Source organism: Henckelia pumila, chromosome 4 (genome assembly GCF_033568475.1).
Source record: "Henckelia pumila isolate YLH828 chromosome 4, ASM3356847v2, whole genome shotgun sequence".
Taxonomy (NCBI): domain Eukaryota; kingdom Viridiplantae; phylum Streptophyta; class Magnoliopsida; order Lamiales; family Gesneriaceae; genus Henckelia; species Henckelia pumila.
The window spans coordinates 45,014,951-45,040,139 of NC_133123.1; the positions used below are offsets into that span (position 1 = coordinate 45,014,951).

The 25,189-nt window shown below is 34.1% G+C and overlaps 3 protein-coding genes and 1 pseudogene across 4 annotated transcripts; 3 read left to right on the forward strand and 1 right to left on the reverse strand.

The window, feature by feature from the left end:
* Nucleotides 1-5,890: 5,890 nt before the first annotated feature.
* Nucleotides 5,891-7,976, forward strand: LOC140866847 (E3 ubiquitin-protein ligase WAV3-like; annotated as a pseudogene).
* Nucleotides 7,977-13,294: 5,318 nt separating this feature from the next.
* On the forward strand, nt 13,295-15,278 carry LOC140866758 (E3 ubiquitin-protein ligase WAV3-like). The gene has a single exon (XM_073271795.1). It carries the CDS (start codon nt 13,319-13,321, stop codon nt 15,044-15,046), a length of 1,728 nt encoding a protein of 575 aa, XP_073127896.1. The 5' UTR covers nt 13,295-13,318; the 3' UTR covers nt 15,047-15,278.
* Nucleotides 15,279-15,561: 283 nt separating this feature from the next.
* On the reverse strand, nt 15,562-19,469 carry LOC140864372 (E3 ubiquitin-protein ligase WAV3-like). Of its 2 annotated transcripts, XM_073268521.1 has the most exons (3): nt 19,365-19,396; nt 18,949-19,033; nt 15,562-17,650 (listed from the first exon to the last, which is right to left on the reverse strand). In XM_073268521.1, exon 3 carries the CDS (start codon nt 17,621-17,623, stop codon nt 15,743-15,745), a length of 1,881 nt encoding a protein of 626 aa, XP_073124622.1. In that variant the 5' UTR covers nt 17,624-17,650; nt 18,949-19,033; nt 19,365-19,396; the 3' UTR covers nt 15,562-15,742. The 2 variants fall into 2 exon arrangements, with proteins under 2 accessions (XP_073124622.1, XP_073124620.1); XM_073268519.1 differs by lacking the exon at nt 18,949-19,033 and having other exon boundaries at nt 19,365-19,469.
* A 2,235-nt stretch (nt 19,470-21,704) lies between these two features.
* LOC140864812 (E3 ubiquitin-protein ligase WAV3-like) lies at nt 21,705-24,288 on the forward strand. The gene is made up of 2 exons (XM_073269196.1): nt 21,705-21,811; nt 22,219-24,288. Exons 1-2 carry the CDS (start codon nt 21,794-21,796, stop codon nt 24,121-24,123), a joined length of 1,923 nt encoding a protein of 640 aa, XP_073125297.1. The 5' UTR covers nt 21,705-21,793; the 3' UTR covers nt 24,124-24,288.
* The last annotated feature ends 901 nt before the right edge of the window (nt 24,289-25,189 follow it).

Consider the following 25,189-nt stretch of genomic DNA (forward strand, 5'->3'; position numbering starts at 1 on the left):
AGATCTCTATATATCATGTTTTCTTCCACTTTAAAAATGAGTTTTTGATTTTATTTTGAATTTATGGAGTAGACTTTTATAGAATAAGGCCACTATAGGGCCAAGAAAAAGTTATTTTTGATGTTTTGGATTTCATTTGATTATTTATTTATTTATTTTAATGTTGTTTATCACATGTGTTTTTAATCTGGTCTATTAATTTGCATTTTGTTGGTTAATTTAAAATCGGAAGGAGATAGATTAATATTTGCTGCATCACATCAATCAACATATAGTAAAATTGACTAAGAATATATTCAATTTCTAGATGCACTTTAAAATAGAGAATAAAGCCAAACTATACAATGACACGTGTGATCCGAGAAATGCGGAAAATCCATGAATAACAAGTATTTGAAAATCTCAAAAACAAAACATGCATTCAAATGAAATTTAATGTATTTAAATCTAATTAAATTCAATTAGAAACTCCAAACCCAAAATCTAACTCAAGAAAGAGGATTGTCTAATTTCATATATCTAACGGTCCTCATTCATCAATAAATGTTGGGGTCCATTATTTTTTAGTGGACCTCGCATGTATTGTTAAATGAGGATACTTAGATCTATCATGGGGTAATGCCTGTAAATGTAGGTTGAAATGAACCCCATATATGAAACTCCTAAAAATTTTATCCAACTTATGTGTTACATCTTAACAAACTAACAAGGCTTTAATTGACAATTGTCCTAGTCAGTTAATTTACATTAATAATGTTATCATCCTTATTTTATTTATTTTTTTCTAGATTAAATTAAATGATCAAATTTTTAGTAATTAAATTTTAGTCTCAGTGAGATCGACTATGAATCCAGTTCATCTATATTATAATTTGACTTAATACACTTGTTAGTTTTCTCATCTGAAAAAATCGGTTGGAGGGGATCGGAATCAAAAAAATATGATTTTATATTATAAAATAAAAAAACTCAATCATAGGAATCAACATAGATCCCGAAGGAAATCATGTGGGCCCGTTTATCAAAAAGGTTGTTTTGTCCACATCTGCAGATCTCAGAAAGGTTGGTTGGAGTGTGGAAAATGTCTGAAGATTTATTTCCGTGTAAAGAAATCAAAGCTCCGAAAGATTGTGTATTGATTATGGGAAATTGGGAATGAGATATTTTCGAGGATTATTTTACAATACAAGCATCTTTGATATTTGATTTTTCATAATTGATTAAAGGATTAGATATTATTATAGGATTAGACACACAAAATAAATATATTGACTATTTATCTCACACATTTTTTTTTGAGTAAATCTCACGTGTTCAATAAATTAAAGGGGCTTTTTGGGTTTATGAAATTATTTTTGAAATTAAATAAATTTTTCACGAGCAAATCATTCATGTTTACTTATTTGACAATTAATAATCTCAAACCGATCGAGTAATTAAAAAGACATTCAAAAATAACTTGCCGCTGTCCTATTGTGGCCTTATAAACATTTAAAAACAGAGAAATATAAACCATAAATTTCATGTTCATACTTCGCAAACATGAGTCATTCTATCTTGGGCAATGTTTGATTGAATTTAATTCATGCCGGGAATCACGCTCCTTTCGAATTTGTTCCAATATTGGATGGTCCGGAGATCTCGATGAAGCCTTGGTAAGAGCTTGAAATACCATATTGCATCTGTTTCTATAGGGATATAAATGAGACGAACGGTTCGCGAACGGTTCGGGTCTCGACTCGTTAAAAGCTCGTTCAAGCTCGTTTAATGAGGCTCGTTAAGGCAAACGAACCAAGCTCGAGCTTTACAATATTCGGCTCGTTAGCTCGTGAACATGCTCGTTAACAGGCTCGTTAACAAGCTCGTAAATCATCTCTTAGACGAAAAAATAATAGTATTGATATTTAATTTTTAAATTTACACTTTACTTATGAAAAATATTGAAAATTTTATAAAAATTAATTTATTAGAATAAAATTAAAAATTTTAATAATATTATTATATGTTTTTCAAATATATAATTTAGTTTTTAATTAATTTAATGAATATTTAAATTTATAATTTAAATATATTAAGCTTTTTTAGGCTCGATAAAAGCTCAAATAAGCTCGTGAGCCATGAATATATTCGTTAAATAAGCTCGGGCTCGGCTCGTTTATAAATGAACCGAGCTTGAACATTCAAAAGCTCGGCTCGTTTACATCCCTATGTTTTCACATGCCAATTGGTGGAGCATCACACAGAACATAAGGACTAGCAGGACTCTGTTCGCACAATCCATTACTTCCTTGGCCGGAAACCAAAAACTATAGAAAAATCAACCTATTACGAACTTACGAGTAGGGGTGTAAACGAGCCGAGCTACTCGTGAGCGACTCGCGAGTAGCTCGGTCAAAGCTCTACTCGAGTTCGATTTGATCGAGCTCGAGCTCAAGCTCGAGTAGCTCGAGCATACAATCGAGCTCGAGTCGAGCTTTAAAACTATGTGATCGAGTAGCTCGCGAGCTACTCGATAAGCCACATATATATATATTAAAAAATAATATAAATATAAATATAATATATATAATATTATATTATATTTATATATTAATTTATTTATAATATTTATATATTTATTTATAATATTTAATTAATTTCATTTATATATTTATTTATTTTATAATATATATAATATAATATAATATTTATTTATTTATTTATATATTTTAAATTTATATATATATAATATAAAAAGCTCGAGCTCGAGCTTGAGTAGTGTGCTACTCGAGCTCGACTCGACTCGATAACACCCCTACTTACGAGCATGTCATAGACTCCAACATATTAAAGCGAAAGTTCTTCAATAATTCAAAGTACCTTGTTCAGCCACCCACCAAAATAGATGAACGAGCTCGAGCTCGAGTAGTAAAATATGAGCTCGAGCTCGAGCTTGAGTAGTGTGCTACTCGAGCTCGGCTCGGCTCGATAATACCTCTACTTACGAGCATGCCATAGACTCCAACATATTAAAGCGAAAGTTCTTCAATAATTCGAAGTACCTTGTTCAGCCACCCACCAAAATAGATGAACCAAAGACCCATTAATATTGACCATATAGCCGATAATCTCCGATCCAAACCTCTTTTGCGAATTTACAGTACTAGCGAATCAAAATCAAAATCTTCAATAAGCTTTTGAAAGAGAATCAAAGCATGGGCAGCCTACTTGAAGAAATCAGCTAGTTGTTGCGAGCAAAGTCCAAGGTGTGAAGAACACATCAAAATTCTTGAGCATGAAAAGTCAAGTCCCAACTCACTCACATATAAAAGAGATATGTATTTCATAGATTATTTGAGTGAGAGTCTTTACACAAAGACGTTAAAGATATATTGCGTTTGTAGTTTTTGCATAAATACGTAAAACTATATGCAGATTGTGAGGTTGCGACCAACAATCGAGTGGTGACTAGGAGTTCTAAGATAGGTACTGAGTAAATTCTAGTTTTGGAGTGGGTTTGTACAAATGGGTTTTATAAATCAAAGTCTTCTAATGATATCCTTCAGAGGAGGAAGAAGGGGTGATGTAGAAGTTGTTGAAATCTCCGAACATCCATAAACATATTCGGGTATATTTATCGCATTTATTTTACTTATGATACTGATTTTTAATATTCATTGTTGAAGCATTTTATGTGTTCTTCATAGCTTACAAAGTGTTTGATAAAATGCTTCAACCAAACCGTTTTCATTATTTCAACTTGCATTCTTTTAAAATGATTTACAAAATGTTAAATAATTAGTTTCTATGAAAGATTATTTCGAGTGTCTTTCGCTTGGTTTGAAAACCAAACTCGATTTAATTCATCGGTGCTCAATATTTCAAGAACCGAACTATTGTAGCTCAAAATGTACTATAAGTGTGTATTCATCCCCCCTCTACACACCGTCATTTGATCCTATCAATTGTTATCAGAGCAGGTCGTTCTTAAAATAGCATTTGAAACTGATTTTGATCTTTTAAATTTGTTTTTCACTATTTTCTAACATATATATGCATAGTAGAGTTTTATGGCAGCTTGTAGTGACTTTGGAAAAAATGGCATAACTCCTTGCTCGAATGTCCAAACGACAAACCGCTTTTTGCATTGCAAACTAGACTCGTAGAAGATCGCAACGGTATAAAATTTGTTGTCTGGTTATGCATGAGGAAAAGCAATTTATTCTTTGAATTCAGACCAGTGTACTGCCGCAGAAAACATAGCATAGGAGATGAGTTGGTGTTTTTGTCCAAAAGCTCAAGGATGCTGCACTCATCGATTTAAGAGACGTATTACCTCGAATCACAGCCATCCATTGTCAAGAAAAACTCGGTACACTTGTTTTTTTAAAATTATCTTTGAGAAGAACACTTGAGTTTGACTGCCAATATGATATTCTATTTGTGCTAGCATGTCTTTGACTTTAAGCATGTCTAGTAATTTTCCTTACAAAATTGTTACATCATTGGTTGTGCTTAAATATTAAAAAAGAACGCTTAAATTATTTATAAATATTTCAATTGGTATGTCAATCTTGACTTTGTGTTGCTTGGAGGTTCGAGATAATTTTGTCAATTCTTGATGAAGTTTGCTAGTTGCTCAACTTGTTTTATTTGTGTTGAAAATTGGTGTATTGCATATTTTGAAAATATGTTGGTTAGTTACCCCTCTAATTTTATTGATTTCAAACTTTCAAAAATATAGGGGGAGATCTAATTATAAAAAGGAGAATTTTTTGCTTAATTTGTGTCTTTTTGATTCACACAAAAAAGGAGAAAAATATGTTAGATAAAAATAATATTTTTGCATTACTTGAGTTTCAATGTTCATATTTTTATCCAAGTTTTGTGATCATCAAAAAGAGAGAGATTGTTGGGTTTTGGAACACAAGCAATCCTGATTTTGAGGATAACAAAACTTGTTATTGTGTTTCTAACATATTTACTCTAAGTGTGAAGTTGATAACTAATCTCTGGCGATATCCACTATTTCAATGATATCTCATAGATCAATGATGCAAATGATTATCCGCCAAGATGACTGCATAGAAAATTCAATTTGGAACATGTTGTATTTTACGTCAGTTGAGCAAAAACGGATGTTATCCATACCAAAATGATGTCGCACTACCAAACTATATCCGATCAGTTTAGCAGAAAACACACCATCAATTTACCTCGAGCAGTTCCTTATAAAAGAGTTATTTTTTATTATTATGATTACAAATTTTTTATACTTTACTTTACATATATTGTTAAAAATTATAATAAGAGAAATTAGCCGTAATGACTTTTACAAAATATATTTCTTTTTTTTTAAAATATCCTTGTTTTGCGAAAATTTTATAATATAGCCTTAATTTATTTAAAAATCCTAAAAAACCCATATTCCACACTTATATCTATCTTAATTTATTTTTGGATTTGATGTGTAAATTTATTTTAACAATCAATAAAAATGGTAAATTTTCTATAATAATTAAAGTCAAAAATATTTTTCATTAGATGATTTTTACAATTTGATTTGATTGAAAAATATCAATTTACATTAGTAACATCAGGTAATAGAATTAACCAGTTCTTAAAACACAAACTCGTATGAAAAATAAGGGAACGTTATATAATGAAGTGTTTCTCGACTACATTAATAACATTATAGATAAAATCTCTTCGATTTTGTAGGGATTTTATTTTGTTAGATAAGATATTTTCAAATATGAATTCTTATATCGTTTTTCCAAAAATAGATTAAAATTTCAGATCCCAAATATTCGTCCTTGTGCAACAAGCGATTCGACCCACGTCTCTCTCTATATATACGGCATATACACCAACGCTCCCATCCTTTTCACAAAACCTAAGATAAGAAAAAACAATGACTTCTTCAGGCTTAGAGAAAGTTGCCATCAAGGCCATTCCAGAACGCCCGGCCGTCGCCGCCTCCGAATCTTTATCTGAATTTTCGGTTCTCGTCGGACTCAAGGCACCGTCCCTATCAGACGACGCACGGCGACGTCAGAGGGCGCCTATCGACCTTGTCACGGTACTAGATGTTAGTGGCAGCATGTATGGAAAGAAGCTGTCGCTTATGAAGACCGCTGTTCACTTTATCATCGATAATCTAGGCCCTTCTGATCGACTTTCCATCGTGTCTTTCAACTGTAATGCACAAACGATTTCACCATGACGGAAGTGGGCCGCGAAAACGCTAGACTGGCGGTCGATCGGCTTTATGCCAGTGGAGGGACCAACATTGTTGACGCTCTGAAGATGGGAGTGAAGGTTCTTGAAGATAGGAGTCAACCGAATCCGGTTTCGACCATCATTTTCTTATCAGATGGACTTGATAATTATAACTACACTAAATTCCCTACCTCTAGAAGTAGAGGGGAACCGGAGTTTCTGGGTCTGTTGCCATTTTCTATCTTTCCCCGAAACAGAGGAGCGGAAAACTCAGGCCAGCAGGCGATCTTTCCGGTACATACATTCGGTTTTGGTAATGACCACGACCCTTTCGTGATGCACGCGATTGCTGATGCGTCCGCCGGCACTTTTTCCTTCATCCAGTCTCACGTGATGTTACAAGATGCTTTCGCTTGCTGCATTGGTGGTCTCTTAAGTGTAGTAACTAAAGATCTCTGTCTGAATTTGAGGTCTGCTTCGCATGGAGTAGAAATTAATTCGATCCCTTCGGGAAGATATGCGAGTGAGATATCCGATGGTGGATCTCGAGGGGTTGTCAAGATCTGTGACCTTTACGCTGAGGAGGAAAAAGAATTTCTCATCAACATATTGGTCCCTTCACTTGCTAATGCTGATGGAAATGGAAAGACGTCCCTTTTGGACATCACTTGTTCTTACAGAGACATGGTGTTGGACGAGATGGTGCAAATACAAGTCGATTTGGTTGAGATAGGCAGACCGGAATCTGTGTCCCCTCAAGACATGGCAATCAACTTAGAGGTTGAGCGGCAGAGAAACCGTTTGTTAACTTTACTAACCATTACAGAGGCTCAACAGATGGCGGAGACGGGTGATATGGAAGGCGCGCAAGCCGTGTTGTCCAAGGGCAGATCCATGCTTATTGGCACTGCTTGTGCACAAGCCGGTGACCCTCTGTGTATGTGGCTTGATGCTGAGATGGAAGAAACTCGACAACGAATGGCAACGTCTCTGGAGTATATGCAACATGGTCGAGCTTATGCTCTCGCAGGGATGAGTTCGCACGCCTATCAAAGGGCTGCAACCAGAGGGAATAACGTTCCTGGAGCGGCAGAGTTTGAGAGTTCTCCTGCCTATGGCTGTTCCCCCAACAATTCCCCTACTTACTCTCCCCCTGGTTACTCCCCGACTTCTCCTGCCTACAGCTGTTCCGGTGACAGTTCCCCAACTGCTCCTGCCTACGGCTGTGCACTCCCTTGTGGCAATCACCCAGCCGCTCCTGGATACGTCCCATCTTGGCCGATTGGATACACACCGAGTTCTCCTGGATATGCGCCTACTGCTCCTGCCTACGGCTGTTCCCGTGACAGTTCCCCTAGTTATTCCCCGAAATCCCCTGGTTACTCCCCGACTGCTCCTGCCTACAGCTGTTCCGGTGACAGTTCCCCTAGTGCCTACGGCTGTGCAAAAGACCCAACCGCTCCTGGATACGTCCCATCTTGGCCGACTGCTCCTTCCTATGGCTGTGCCCTCCCATGTGGCAATCCCCCTAGTTACAATCCCCCTGGTTACGCAGCGTATGTGACTCCAACCATGGCTAATATGGTCGCCAAGTCTAAGCAACAGTGCGAAGCTAAAAGGGTCTCCGGTACCGATCAGGTGTAACACCATCAGAAAGTAATCCATCATGTGAAGGGGAAATAAAAAGGCTTGATCTAATACATTTATATCAGCTTTTTGTTTGGGAAATTTACTTTTTTTGCTACAAACTTGATCCATTTCAGTTTGTTATTCGATTTGCAATCCATGATTGTTTTATAATAAAAATATTACTATTTAATCATTTGTTTGATTTTCAGAAGGCCACCAATTATACAGCTAACAAAACCCATCCAGCGGTACTTTTTTGCTACAAACTTAATCCATTTCCTCTAGTTGTGGCCCTTTGATATGCATGTGATGTGATAGGATATTTCCTTTTTTTGATGCAAACTTTTGTTTTGATTGTGGCATATATGATGTTCGTTTTTTCTTTCTCACATTTGATTTTGAGACTTCCTAATTGTTTTTCCCATGTTTCAAATACACAATCAAACTTTAGAAACTTTATTTGTCCTTTTAGATTCTTTTTATTGTAGTTTATTGTAAATTGCTGTATTTTGAATTTGTTTATTATATATCGTGTCTCATGTTTTTTTTTAATTATAAAACACCTTTTTATATATATCTTTGTATGCATTTCAAAAGCAGTTATTAAATTTTCCAGTGAAATACATAACCAAATGGCTATTTAATAATTTCTAATTATTAAATTAGTTTTTATGTTATTCATTATTCACGTTTTCCTTGTGAGTATATTTTGGCTACTTGATTATACAGGAGAACTAATATTTCACCCGTCCGATGCACGCAATATTAATATTTTAATAAATAAAAATTTTAATTATTTTTTAAAATATGTTAAAAAATTTATATTAAGTTTCTAATTAATATACATATAATATCGATTTACGAACAATCAAAATACAAAAAATTTAGAACGATATTCTTTTAAAAGTTCGAATCGTGATATTATATACGAAAAAAATTATATTTATTTAATATGATAAAGGGCATAGAGATAGTAATGTAAAATCACAATTCAAACTCGTATTTTTAGAATACCATTAGTAAGTGTGACGTCCGTTGCACGTGTTATATGATATGAAGACGAAATTTAAAATGATTTAAGGGAAATTAAATATTTATGTAGATTTATTTGAGAAAACAAAATTTTCATTTTCCATTTAAGCTTGAATAAAAAGTATGGTGTTCATTCTAAATTCTCAAACTTAAAAAGCATTATTATTTCTTTTGTCGCTTAATTTTGATTTTGGTCATGATTATGTTGTTGTTTTGAGTTTCTTCATTCTTTTATTAAAATCAACAATCTTCTCATCATCTTGAATCTCTGTGGTATATTTTGTGGGGATGACTTACTTTGATTCTCTTTATGAGGTTTTGCGGTTATGTTTGCGCTTATTCTTTTCTTATCACCAGTTTGTATTTCATTGATGTTATGTGTATTTTATTTTTTTATTATTTGTAACATTTCTCTTTAATTGTTTCGGTTTCTCGAAATCATCCCCAATTATTGACAGTGTTGCATTCTTATATGAGACGGAATTGTCTAATTTGAAACGAAACTTGTGATATTATTTTCTTGGCTGATAAAATATATTTTTTTGCTACAGTGTACATGATTGTTACAAAATAAAACATGTAATTATTGGAAATACTATAAGATATAAAATATAAAAATATTGGAATGAATATTTTAAATAAAATTACAATTATGTGTATCGATGTATTTCTCAATAGAACAACCAATAAATGACACTGCAACGTCTCTTCAAACAATGTCACTTAATTTAGTTTTTTCACTTTGATCTTAGAAGATTATTGTTGGACCTGAAAAATCAATTGTGAGAATATATACATAATAATTAAATGTTTTTTTATTAAGAATCTATAGTTTAGCATATGCGAGTACCTTACGACAATATTTATATTCATCTTAAAATAATTTGTGCAATTAAATCTACCAGAAGTTTTGGTAATTAACATCTTTGTAACAATTACTGCAAGTCTTGTACCACGGGGATGATTTATTTTCAATTTAATTGATGTTTTTTATGTAGTTATACGTGTTCTATATGAAAGTTATATGATTGTGAATACTCGAATTATTTTAAAGTCATATTCAATATATGAAATTTGATTAGTTTTAATTACTTTTTTAGATTTTAGAAATTCACCGGCATTCAATCCAAACTTTTGTATTTATCTATAAAAGTCCAACAATATTCAAAATAAACTTTTATATAGTTTTAAAAACTCAATTGATATTCGACCTTAAATTTTAAAAATTTTACAAAATTTTCCTGGTATTCAAAATTTTAATAAAATTTTAAAAATTCCATCGAATTCATTAACATACAAACATCATAGCATAAAGTAAAACTATAAATTATCAACAATTTTCTTTGATTCAACCCAAAGATTTGGATGAATTTTTAAAACTTATAATTCACGTACAATTTTTCTATTTCTCTCTCGCATGTCTCTCTCCTCTTCTCTCTATCTCACTCTCTTTTTTCTTCAAAATAAATTTTTATATTTGTACTGTTTAATTATCTTTTTATTCTTTGGAATTTATTCGTGTTTCGGAAACTTTCTTAAGTCACTAATTCAATAGTTTGAAATCAAAATCAAATTAAAATTATGAGTTTTTTTAATAAAATTATTAGGAAAATCATAAATTTTGTTGGCCCATAGAATTAAAATACAGTAAATTTTTCAATAAATAAAATTTAAAGTTTTTCATTAACTCTTTAAATAAAATTGATTTTTTTGGTATTTTCAAATATTCTGTAAACTAACATATTTGTATTAAAAAAATTTATATTTACACAATTGTAAATAATATTTATAAATATTTTTTTGACATGAAGATAAATATTATAAATTATAATTTTTTTATGTATTTGTTAAATATATTTTTTTTATTTTTAAATAAAATTTTTTATAACATTATCGTAATTCTATCAATATTTTTATATAAATAAATTTTTTTATGTAATTAATTTTCAAATATTCACAAATAAATTATAAATTTATAGTCTATATATTTTTAAATAATTTGTTTTGCATTAATTATAAAAAAAATATTATAAAATTAATCATTATAGTATTAACTAATTTTACAAAAATATTTTTTTATCGATTTCATATGAAAATGTAAAAAAATATATAATTACACCATATTTTGTTAAATATAAGTTTCAAATCTTGGTTAGTAAATTTTATATGTTTTTTGGTTTTAGATATTTGGTATATTTAATTTAATTTTTTTTTATTTAATAAAATTATTTATAACTTTATTGATATTATCGGTAAGTTATTTTACATAACCAATTATTTTAATTAATATTATTATATTTTTATTTTAATCAAAAAAATAACATAGTTATCTAAATATTATTAAATAAAAATTCGATATCTGAGATTGTGAATTTTAAATTTTAATAATAATGTGTTTTTGTAGATGCAATTTTTTTTTAAAATAAAATATTGATAGCATTGATACCATTATTTTAAACTATATTTTTTTTATTCTATTGGGTTTCAAATGATGACAACTAAATTTTTAATTTTTTCATTCTATCTTCACTAAACACGGTGGAATTCGAATAAAAAAACTTTTTAATTTAGTGGAAATAGAGTGAAAAAATTTAGTGGATACATAAAACCCACAATTAATGTGTATACAAACACAAATTTAAGACAATAAATTAAACATAAAGACAATACACAACTAACCGTTTTTAATATATTACAAGCATCAATTCTAGATTAAACATAAGGACAATTTGGACAATAATTCACAATTCAACTCATTTATATATATATATATATATATATATATATATATATATATATATATATATATATATATATAATAATAATAATAATAATATTACAAAAATCAATTCAAGACAATAAATTAAAGTTAAAGAAAATTTGGACAATACACAATTCAAGTCACTATTTTTAATTTATATTAGATATTAGATTAGATTAAGTTGTTATTACTAAAAATAATGATTTTTAAGCAAAAAATAATTAGGGGTGGCAAAAATTCCCGAAATCCCGACCCTTCACGAATCTCATCCCATTTCCATCCCGAAAAAATCCCATCTCGAAATTTTTCCGACCCGAACTTTCAGGATTTTACCCATCCCGAATAATATCGGGAGCGGGAGCGGGATCGGGAATAAAACCTTATCCCAACGGGATTTCCGACCCGTCCCGAAATAATATAATAATATATTTTATTAATAACTTTATTAATATAATAAGCTAAATATTATTAGGTTTCAACTCATATAACACTTAATTGCGGACTTAATTCGCATAATTTTTATTGTTGAGACGATCAAATTGTAAACTCACGAAATGTCATTTTAATTTTGTGTATTTTTTTAAAAATTAAATTAAAAATTTAATTAATTCATATTTATAATTATCTAATTAGAACAAATATGTAGAACAAGACTCAAGATATTAATTTGACAATCTATTTAACAAAATTTATTTAGTAATTGTATTCGAATATTTTATTAATAATTATCTGGTACATTTTTTTATCTTAACAAAACTTTGAAACATTATCCGTAATATTTTAATATTATATGTTTTAAGTTGAATATTTATTTTTATTTATAAATATAAGTTTCTAAATAGTATATTTAATAAAATTATCACATTTTTTTTATTTTTTAAACGAAATCTTGAACATTAAAAAAAATTCGGGATTTTCTCTCCCTAACCGACGGGATCCCGAACATTCGGGATCCCGAATAATCGGGTCCCGAAATGTTTCGGGTACGGGATCGGGAGAAAAAAAAGTTTTCCGATTCTTTTCGGGACGGGAGTTGGGTAGGGGGTTTACGGGACGGGTCCCAACCCTATTCCATCCCTAAAAATAATGGTATTTTTTAAAGAAAAAATTATTTTTTTGGTCCTGTATGTTTGTCACTTTGCGATTTTAGTCCTTTATATTTTCAGATTTCAGTTTTAGTCCGCTATTTTTATTTTTTTGACAATTTTATTCCTTTTTCCGACGTGGCGCTGACGTGGCACAAATTCAGTGCTGATGTGGAGCTGACGTGTACAGTGCCACGTAAGCATTTTCGAATAAAAAGGACCGAAATTGCCAAAAATCAAAACATGCACGACTAAAACTGAAATGTGAAAACATAGAAGATCAAAATCACAAAATGACGAACATACGAAACTAAATTTGCAATTTTTTCTTTTTTAAAAGAGAGAAATAATCCTATTTCAACTATATGAAAGGTCAAATCCCTTCGATTTTGTAGGGATTTTATTTAGTTAGATTAGATCAGATCTTTTCGAATATGAATTCTATATATTCCAAAAATAGATTTTAAAAAATATCTTATTTCAAATCCCAAAAATGTAATCAAATATCTATCCTTGTGCACCAAGCAATGAAACCGTCGTCTTTCTCTATATATATGACATATACGCCAACATTTTGATCCCTTTCATAAACCATAAGATAAGAAAAACAATGACTTCTTCAGGCTTAGAGAAAGTTGCCATCAAGGCCATTCCAGAACGCCCGGCTGTCGCCGCGTCGGAATCTTTGTCTGAATTTGCGGTTCTCGTCGGACTAAAGGCACCGTCTCTACCGGACGACGCACGGCGATGCCAGAGGGCGCCTATCGACCTTGTGACGGTGCTAGATGTTAGTGGGAGCATGTATGGAGAGAAGCTCTGGCTTTTGAAGACTGCTGTCTACTTTATCATCGATAATTTAGGCCCTTCTGATCGACTTTCCATCGTGTCTTTCTCCTCTAGCGCACAAACGGCTTTACCTCTAAGCAACATGACGGATGAGGGCCGCGAAAATGCTAGACGGGCGGTCCATCGGCTTTACGCCGAAGGAGGGACCAACATTGTTTACGCTCTCAAGATGGGAGTGGAGGTTCTTGAAGATCGGAGTCAACCGAATCCGGTTTTCTTGTCGGATGGATGTGATACTTGTAACTATAGTTCCTTCTCCAGTGCTAGAAGTCGATGGGATTCGGGGGAACCGGAGTATCTCCGTCTGCTGCCTTTTTCTATCTTTCCTCGAAACAGAGGAGTGGAAAACACAGGCCAGGCAACCTTTCCGGTACATACATTCGGTTTTGGTATGGACCACGACCCTGTGGTGATGCACGCGATTGCTGATGCGTCTGGCGGCACGTTTTCCTTCATCCAGTCTCACGTGATGTTACAAGATGCTTTCGCTTGCTGCATTGGCGGTCTCCTAAGTGTAGTCACTCAAGATCTCTGTCTGAATTTGATGTCAGCTTCGCATGGAGTGGAGATTACATCCATCCCTTCGGGAAGATATGCGAATGAAATATCCATGGGAGGATCTCGGGGTGTTCTCAAGATCGGTGACCTTTACGCGGATGAGGAAAAAGAATTTCTCATCAACCTATCGGTCCCTTCGCTTCCTATCGATGAGGATACAGAGCGAAAGACGTCCCTTTTGGACATGACATGTTCTTATAGAGACATGGTCTCGAATGAAATGGTGCAAATACAAGTGGAATTGGTTGAGATACGCAGGCCGAAATCTGTGTCTTCTGAAGACATGTCAGTCAACTTAGAGGTGGAGCGGCAACGAATCCGTTTGTTAACTTTGGTAACCATTACAGAGGCACAACAGATGGCGGAGACGGGCAACATGGCAGGCGCGCAAGCCGTGTTATCTGAGGGAAGATCCAGGCTTTATGGCACTGCTTGTGCACAAGTTGCTGACCCTTTGTGTATGTGGCTTGATGGTGAGATGGAAGAAACAGGAAAGCGAATGGGGACGACGCAGGAGTACATTCAACAAGGTCGAGCTTATGCTCTCGCGGGGATCAGTTCGCACGCCTATCAAAGGGCTGCAACGAGAGGGAATAACGTTCCTGGAGCAGCAGCAGCAGCGCCAGGATACGCACCCTCTGCTCTTGGATACGGGGCGTCTGCTCGTGGATACGCACCCTCTGGTCTTGGATACGACCCTCCTGGATGCTTGCCCTTTGTTCCTGTACACGCCTCATCTGCGCCAATTGGATACTCGCCGAGTTCTCCTGGATACGCGCCGACTGCTCCTTCCTATGGCTGTGCCCTCCCCTGTGGCAATCCCCCTAGTTACAATCCCCCTGGTTACGCAGCGTATGTGACTCCAACCATGGCTAATATGGTTGCCAAGTCTCAGCAACAGAGCGACCCTAAAAGGGTCTCCGGTAACTGGTGATCAGGGTAACAACACAAAGGCTTAATCTAATTGTTTTTTGGTGAGGGAGATTTACGTTTTTGGCTTGGAACTGATTCCATTTCAGTTTATTATTCGATTTGCATTCCATATTTGTTATGTCATAAAAATATTGATATTCAATCAGTGGTTTGATTTTCATAAATACTACTAGTTGATTTGTTTACTCTTGAATTCTTGTGCCGCATGCACGCACAGTATTTCATATTTTGAAAGTTTTTGTCATTACAAGTGATTTTTTTCTTTTCAAATGAATCAAATGTTTTGTTTTTGATTTATTGTATTTTGTTTATAAATAATATTTGGCATTTAATTTTAATAATAATAATTTGTTCAAACAAAGCTTGTTTGAGTGCAAGTGTATCACTTTTGGAACAGTGAGTACAAGGATTTTGTAGCTTTAGAATCACTTGTAAAAACATTATAGTAGGGTGCATCACAAAACCAAATAATATAATATAATATAATATATGGATGTGTTCAGGGCAAGTACCCTCTATAAAAATATATAATCTAATTCATGACGTACTCCGAGTCTTAAAATTTTCATAATATTCGAACTTGATACAGATTCAGTTAGTTTATAATGTATACATTAAAATACCGAGCACACGAGAACATACAAGGGAGAAAAGGATTGAAAACAAAAGAAAAAAAAGAAAAAAAAAGATGCATGATTCATTGTTTAGTTTGAGAACTGTCCCCTGTCTTGTTAAGCTGATGAGATTTGCTCACCATATTCGCCATATTCGGTGTCGCATAAGCATTGAAACTACCATGATGGGCTGCACCACTTGCACCGAAGCTGAAATTACCTGATTCCACCGCTCCCGGCACGCTGCTACCTCTGGTTGTTGCCCTTTGATATGCATGTGAGCTCATATTCGAGAGTGCATAGGCTCGGCCAGCGCGTTCGTACAACTGCATGCTCGCCATTCTTCCATCCATTTCTTTCATCTCGCTTTCCAGCCACAAACAAAGGCCATCACCTGCCTGCCCGGATGCAGAAGTAAGAAGGGTGGACCTTCGGTTTGATAGAAGAGCTCGTGCGCCCATTAGATTGCCTGTTTCTGCCATTTGTTGAGCCTCTGTGATGCCCTGTGCTGCTGAGAGGCGGTTCCTTTGCCTATCAACTTCCAAACTTATGGTCATTTCAAGAGGGGATGGGGATTTCGGTCTCCGTATAGTGACTAGGTCACCATCTATTTGTATCATGTCGTTTGACATGATTGCTCTGTAAGAACACGTAACATCCAAAAGGGACGTCGTATTTGAATCATCTTCCTCATCTTCAATACTCCGATACACAGGGACAGCTAAGTTAATAAGAAATTCTTTTTCCTCGTCGGCATACAAATCCCCAACATTTATTAAACCTTGTGATCCTTCATTAGAGATTTCACTTGCATATCTTCCTGAAGATATCGATTTAATTTCAACCCCATGTGATGCCGACCTTACCATTAAACAAAGCTCCTGAATTACCACGCTAAGTAGGCCACCAATACAGCTAGCAAATGCATCTTGCACCATTTCATAAGACTCGAGGAAGGAAAAAGTACCGCCGGATGCATCAGAAATTGCATGCATTGTGAGAGGATCGTGATCTGTACCAAAACCGAATGCATGAACTGGAAATGTTTGTCGTTGACTGTGATCTTCTGTTCCTCGGTTTTCAGGACAGATAGAAACAGGCAATAGATGTAGATATTGTGGAGGCTGTCTTGGACTTGAGAAAGTTTGGAACCGTGTGCCGTGGTAACAAGTGTCTCTTCCATCTGACAAGAATATGATGCTAGAAACCGGATTTTGATGCCGTCTTTCTTCAAGAACCTGAACTCCCTTCTTCAAGGCTTCAACAATATTGGTAGAGCCACTTGCGGAAAGTGAATTCACAGATCGTTTAGCATTTTCACGCCCCTGCTCTGTCATTCTGCGCAAGGGTAAAATTCTCCTAGCACGAGTTGAAAATGACACTATCGAAAGTCGGTCTGAAGGACCTAAGTTATCTATCACAAAGTCAACAGCACGTTTCAGAAGCGCCAATTTTGATCCATGCATGCTGCCACTGACATCTAGCACAGTAACGAGATCAATAGGAGCACGATGAAACTGATGGATATGTTCCGATAGTGATGGTGCCCTTATTCCAACAAGAACAGCAAATTCAGGAACAGATTCCGAAGAAGCTATGGCCGGCCGCTCTGGAATGGCCTTAACACTGACATTCTGCAGGTCAGCCGGTGAAGCAGAAGACGCCGCATCAACAGTGACCGAAGGCAGTGGCTCATCATCAGAAAATAGAATCGGTTCTCGCTCAGATATAGAGCGGGAGCGAACCGGGACCTGGGGTTGAGGAACTTGATTGTCTGGATTTGGGTTGAAATTGTCCTTAACATTGGGATTGTAGCTAGGAACAGTGAAAGGAAGATCATTCCATTTGGCTCGACAAACAGGACAAACGTAATTGCCATATGTAACATTGTTGCTAATGCAACTAAAATGGAAGGAGTGAGTACACTCAGCCGTAAATATGGCCTGGCCTTGCCCCGATTCCATACGCCCCAAGCAAATGGCACAGGTTTTCTGAAGGGGAAAAAATATTATATGTACGTGAACACATGATGAATGTGCATAAATTATTTAATTTCTGCACGGTAAACTTACAAATATCTGAAGTTGTTTGACCAATCAGTAGGCCAAAACCAACGGTTAACCACAATAACGTGTGTGACATACCGTACAATCCCCAAAAACATAATGTTGCAAAAACATATATCAATTTAGATAGTTTATTTTCGCACCATCAAACTCTTTGACGTCTCAAAAGCGTTGGAACTTGGAAGATAACTTTTTCTATTCATGACAAACAATTCCATGGAAAAATACATATGAACACAGAAAAATTCAAATGGGTTAATATACTTGTCAGATAGGGATGTTAATCCCGTTTCCTTGTTGGCTATCACATAACTTATTTTCCTCAACTCCAAAGACATAGAGATGATAATAGGAATCTGTAAAATCGTGTCTGGATTGAGGCATCTCAAATCATCATATTCCATTATTTCAAATTCATTCAACAAAACACTTTTGAGATAAAGTTTAAATTCGTCTTTACTCAACGAAGCATTTACATCACTAATTGTGATAGATTCTAAATTCATCCAAGATAGATATCATTCTAAATCCAAGATTAAAATTCTTTCTCGGATCAAATTCATCTCCCTAAATCAAATCCAAGGTTCTAAAATTCGCGAGGCGCTAGTCGAGCGCAAGACTAGCGCCTAGGCGCCGCTAGGCGGATTCTACGGTATAACATAATAAATAAGATATTATAACTCAAACACGGTAAAATCAAATTTAAAATGAGTTAAAAATTACATAACTTATAAAATTTCACAAATCTACTCTACTTCTTTTCCATAAATTTCTCTACTTGTTATTCTCCATATTTTTGTTCTTTTTTCTTTGGAAAAGACGTTGAAAGGGTTTTCATGGAAGGGTAATAAAAATTTTCATGCAGTTTTTTATTGGACTAATGATTTAAAAGCCCAAAAAAAATTTTCCATTCCAGCCTAGAACCTGCCTAGTCCCGCCTAGGCTGGCCGACTAGCAATTTTTTGGTGTGGTCGGCCGGCGCCTAGGCCGATTTTTAGAACACTGATCAGATCCATAATCCATTCATACGCACAATCCAACGGTTTAAGGAAACATAACAGAACCAACCTTTAGGTTTTGTCAATCAACTTCATCAAAAGTTGAGTGCAAATGCCGGACCCAACTTGGAACTTTACAAAAATCGTATATACAATTTAATCTGTTCCCATTCATACAGACAATTTTATGTAAAATTTGTTAATGAAAAGCTGAGAAGTGCTTACTAGAAGCTCAGCCAAACACTACCTAATAAAGTAGTGCACCGTAGCAAGCACTTAACCATCGACGAATTAAATCCACTCTTAAACTCTGCTTAACCAGAAAAACAGATTTCAGAAAACTGAAGTCAACCAAGTCGATCACCAAAATGCATTTGAAGATTGAGAACTAAAAACTCAAATTCTCATTAAGGAACAATAAATTACTAAATGTAGTCTTAAAATCATACTAAAAGGGCAATGAAATCTTGGAAAAATATAATATTTACGATCCATCAGCAAAAAAATAGAATCGAATAAGGAAACAACACACCCAAGTAAAAAATCATAACAAGAATTCTTATGCATGATCGTGCCCATCAAGCACAAATAAAAAAGAAATCAAATTAATTATTCAAGAAAAAAAAGGGAAAGAAATTTACACTTTCCCCCGAAGAAGCCATAGAATTCTTGTGCGTATTGGTTCACCGCTTCAGTATGAAATGGTACATGAAACAAAAGGGAATATTATATATACATACATGTCTTGGACTTGGTCCCACTTTTGGCGAAATACGTGTAGCCTCTGAAGTATTTCTTTGGGAGGAAAGACAAAGTAGTAGTATTATCTGACGCGTTCAAAAGTCGTCTTCCATCGTAATTACCTGCTTTTACAAGAAAATTACGGTCTCAGTTTCCAAGGAAATTATACATAAACCTATAATTAATATTTTGAATATATTTATATCATTATTTATTTTTAAAACTAGGATAATATATTTTTTTATCTATTTATATACATCTTTTAGGTTTTAAATTTTAAAATATATTATCAATTATATTATATTATATAAACGATTTTTCAGTTTGACCGTCCGGTTAAAACGATCCGACCGGTTGAACCGTTTTTTTCAAGATAAACCGGTTCAATCATCGTTTCGGTTATGAAAACATTACTTATGAGACCGTCTCAGGAGTTTTTCTGAATTAAAAATTGGTTATAAGTTCATAGCTTAGAAATTGTTTTAAACTTAAGCCGTTAGAAATTGTTTTTAAAATAAATTGTTAGTGTTTTGACTTATTTTTTAAAAAAATTTGATATATTATTATCAAAATTTATAATATTATGAATATATATATATATATATGAAAATAATTTTAGAATTTTACCATAAATTTTCAACATATATTAAAAAATAAAAATATTTATATTCTAATTTAGAAATTTTGATATTCTTTAAAAAAAATTTAAAATATTTAATATTTAATTGGCAAATAACATGTAGAATTTATGAAAACTAGTAAATTTGGCACACATGGTGTGTGTATAACGAAATATTTTCTCCTAAGATCACTTTCTTATTACTTCTGATCAACATGTTATTGGAGAAAAAATCATTTGAAAAATTAGAAATCAAATGAAAAATATGATGAAACTGAAAATGCGTGAGGATAATTAGAGTTAGTGCCTAGTAGATTAGTTAATTGATATAGTTTTTTGTGTAAAAAAATGTAAAAGAAGACGTGGGTGGGTAGTGGGGTAATAAGTGAAAAGATGGAGTGAGATTCGGGGAATGAGAAATAAAATATTAGATGAAAACAAATACGAATGTGTGAAGTCAAAGGGTAAAATGGTCAAGAAAACATGATGTCCGTATATTAGACTAAGAGAAGCGGTTTCTTAAAGGCTCTCAACTTTTATAAAATAATATCGATATGTGAATTCATATTAATATTATTTTAAATTAATTTAATACCTATTCCCAATGGCATTCTCAAACAATTATTATACACTACTGAAAAATGCAATGCTTTGCATGTGTAAAATAGAGGTTTTTTTATATGTAATTTTTTTAAAAAGCAAAAAATAGAGTGAGTGGGAGGTTTAGTGAGATAGTGGTTAAGAATAAGTAATTACGGAATAAAAAATTTTAGTGTCTTCAAAATTAGTTACTATAGTAGGCCCATCTTTTATATAATAGTATAGTATAGATATGCCAATATATTTTGGAGAAATAAACAACACCCCAATCTTTTTTAAAAGCATTATATATCAAACAACTAGTTTAAAGACTTATAAGCTATTCAGAAATTTTTTTACCAAATAAATTTTAACACTAATAAGTTTTAAAAGAGTTTATAAGTTGTTTTACACATGTTATAAGCTTGTTGCAATGCGATAAAGTATTGTCCGTGGAGGGAAGAAGAAGAAGATGATGATGAGACTTTTATCACCGTCTTCTTTGATAATTTCCATTTTTTTATTTTTAAAAAGAAGAGAGAGGACTTTTATCAAAACTTTGCGTGGACTAACTTATTCAATTATTTGTTTTGAATTTAAATCAATAAGTAATTCTCAAAATTTTCCTTACCCGCGTACACGTATGCGCGTACAATAAATATTAGTATGAAGTAAGGTAAATGCTCAAATTGTTTTTTTTTTTATGTGTATATTTAACCTATAACATATGAATATAAACTTAGGAGTGTTTGGAAAAAAAATATATAATTTACATTTTTCAGTTAAAAATGAAACGATGGTACATATATGACAGTAAATAAGAACTTTCAAGAGAATGTTTCATGAAATATACAGAACAATTGTAGAAAACTAAACTAAGAAAATAGTATTTTCTTTGAGCAAGCTTAAATAAACAAAGACTCCATTTTCATCGGTCAATCGTTTAACTAAACTAAACAAGTAAAGCTTCCATCTAACGCAACCATTATTTTTTTCAAAGATAAATTTCAACACTTAAACACTAAGGTAAAGGCCAAGTCCTTGGACACCAAGCATTGAACCTTCTATATATGTGTGTGCTTCCCATTTCCCACTCTCCCAATAATACAGTCCAGCCAGCAAAAAAAGAACATGAGTTCACCAGATAATGTAAGTTTGCTACACTTTTTAATTTCAATATGTATGTATTTTCCATGTAAATGATTATATGTGAACTATTTTTTGGTTATCTACTTGGCAAAGTATTGTACATAATGAAATGTTGTTTGATCAGATGTTTCTAATAATTACATATGCTGCATAGATCCATTGACTGAATAAACTGATCATGTATCTAGTTAAATTTATTTTCGACACTAGATTGGTTCCGACGATTTCCAAATATCCTTGCACGCTGTAGTGAAAATATCCGCAAATTGATCACTAGTATTCTCATAAACTAGATGCACTTCTTTCTTCTCAACGCGTGCTCTAATGAAGTGAAATCTTGTGTCGATATGCTTGCTTCGATTGTGGAACGATGGATTCTTTCACTAAAATTATGATTGTGATTGCAGAAAACATGTGGTGTTTGCTATGGAAGCCTTGCCACAGGGAAAGGGCAGGCCATATTCACAGCTGAGTGCTCCCATTCCTTCCACTTTGGCTGCATCACCAACAACTCCAATAACCTCTGCCCCGTTTGCGGCATCAAATGGAAAGATACCCCTTTCACTATGCCCAATTCCAGTGCTAGCAACACGTTTTTTCCCTCGCCTTTCTTGCCACCCCAACGACAATATCCTCGACTCTCACGTGTTTTGAATCAACCCCAATTCCCTTTACGGCCTGTGCTTGAGTCAGAGACTTTTTCGGACGACGATCCCCTGCCCGGAAATGTGACTGATCCAAACTCTTTGGGCTTAACTACCGGCTTAGAGAGAGTTACCATCAAGGCCATCCCAGAACGTCCGGCTCTTGGTGCTTCGGAATCTTTATCTGAATTCTCCGTACTTGTTGGGCTAAAGGCACCGTCTATATCCGACAATGGACGTAACTTTCAGCATGCGCCTATCGACCTGGTTACGGTGCTAGATGTCAGTGGCAGCATGCATGGATCAAAGCTGTCACTTATGAAGAGTGCTGTTCACTTCATCATCGACAATCTAGGCCCTTCGGATCGACTTTCTATTGTATCTTTTGCTGATACTGCCCAGAGGATTTTACCTCTACGCAGAATGATAGACGAGGGTCGCCAAAGTGCTAAACAGGCCGTTGATTGGCTTTCAGCGCGTGGCTCGACGAACATCGTTCACGCTTTGAAGATAGGAGTAAAGGTTCTTGAAGATAGGCGTCAACAGAATCCGGTTTCGACCATCATTTTCTTATCGGATGGAAATGATACTTGTAACTATGGTGCCTTCTCCAATCCTAGACACGAACTGGCTTATCTCCATCTACTGCCTGCTTCTATCTGTCCCCAAAACAGAGGAATGGAAAACTCGGGCCAGCAGACAACCTTTCCGGTTCATACATTCGGTTTCGGTACAGACCACGATCCTGTCGTGATGCACGCCATTGCTAATGCATCTGGCGGTACTTTTTCCTTCATCGAGTCTTATGAAATGCTACAAGACGCTTTTGCCAGCTGCATTGGGGGTCTCCTAAGTGTGGTGACTCAAGATCTCTGTCTGAATTTGAGGTCAGCATCCCATGGGGTAGAAATTAAATCAATCCCTTCAGGAAGATATGCAAGTGAAACATACAACGGAGGATCTCAAGGTATAATCAAGATCGGTGACCTCTACGCGGATGAGGAAAAAGAATTCCTGATCAACCTTTCGGTCCCTTCACTTCCTGATGACGACGCTGAGAGAAAGACGTCCCTTTTGGACATCAAGTGTTCTTACAGAGACGTTGCGTCGAATGAGATGGTGCAAATAGAAGGCGAATTGGTTGAGATACGCAGACCAAAATCTGTGTTCCCTCAAGATATGGTACTCAACATGGAGGTTGATCGGCAGAGAAACCGTCTTTCGGCTTTACTAACTATCACAGAGGCTCAACAGATGGCGGAGACCGGTAATCTGGCAGGCGCGCAAGCTGTGTTGTCAAAGGGGAGATCGGAGCTTCTTGCTACTGCTTCTGCCCAAGCAGGTGACACTCTGTGCATGTGGCTTGATGGTGAGATCGAAGAAACTCGGAAACGAATGGCAACGCCGCAGGTGTATATGCAGCAAGGTCGAGCTTATGCTCTCTCGGGGATGAGTTCTCACACGTCTCAAAGGGCCGCATCGAGAGGGAACAACGTTGCTGGAGCACAAGTGTCTGCGGCTTCTTTTGGCTTCGGCGGTGCTTCCGGCGGCCCTTCTGCCAAGCCGGCTGTTTTTGGGGCGTATGTGACTCCGACCATGGCTAATATGGTTGCCCAGTCTCAGCAACAGAGCAAGCTGGCTAAAGGAATCTCTCCAACGCCAAAATAGAGTTTGTATCAGCTTTCTTTGCATGTGTTATGGTTTGTTGTATGATAATTTTTTGATGTTTACGCAAAAATGTTGTGAATTTATGTAATAAAGTTGTATTAAAACATCGATATTGGTCCAAAAAGATATTAGTTTTAAAAAATTGACGTGTAAGAATTTCATATACATTTTTTTGTATTTTTATGAAATTTAAAAATTAAATTAAAATTTTCAGGATTTGAAACGACCACGTACTTATCATTTCAAATACAAATTGTCATTTTAAATCTACAACTTCCAGATTATTAGATTACAGAGCATTTTCTCTAAATTAAATTATTGGATCCAAATACTTACTGTCTTACTCGTTTTTAATGACGTTTTCCTTTCACATTTCCGTCGTCCCAAATTCTGGTATTGTCATTGTTTTTAATAAAACAATTATTTGTACTATATTATAATATTTCTATCATTTATATTAACCGTTTTTGTGTGTCATATCACATCAAATTTTTTTTTCATTTTAACCTTAATTTTAACACACCTTTATTTTATGTTAGATCCTAAATGACTAAATTATCCTCACTTTTCTTTATCCTTATCACTTTTTATCTTTAACTCTTTTTTCAAATTTCATCATTTATCAATTCTTATTAAATTATCTACATAATTTTTTTTACAACCTCTCTCATAAATTTTCACCGTAATAATTTGTTTACATTTTTTAAAAATATAATTAAATTATCGAGCACGTAAAATTCATGTGTGACAGCCGCTAGTAACAATAATATATCGAACTGGGAAAACACAGAACCAATAATAAATAATATGGGTTGATGATAAGAATATAAATTTCCACGCAAATATGATAATATCAAAGGCAGAAGCATATGGTTATGAATTTATGACGGGCGGGTTAAGATTTTATATGGAAAAAATTGCTGATAATCTCTAATAAAAAAATTTTGAGCTAATATGTAATATATATTTCTTTCAGCTAAAAAATAATAAAAATATCTCTACTTATATAAATAATTAAATTAATTATTTTTATAAAATATATTTAAATGAATAAAATAATCAAATT

Coding starts and splice junctions, on each gene's coding strand:
- LOC140866758 (XM_073271795.1), top strand. CDS start 13,319: ATGACTTCTTCAGGCTTAGAGAAAGTTGCCATCAAGGCCATTCCAGAA.
- LOC140864372 (XM_073268519.1), bottom strand. CDS start 19,385: ATGGCTTCTTCGGGGGAAAGT. Junction 17,651..19,364: donor TGGCTTCTTCGGGGGAAAGT/GTAAATTTCTTT, acceptor TTTCCCCTTCAG/AAAACCTGTGCCATTTGCTT.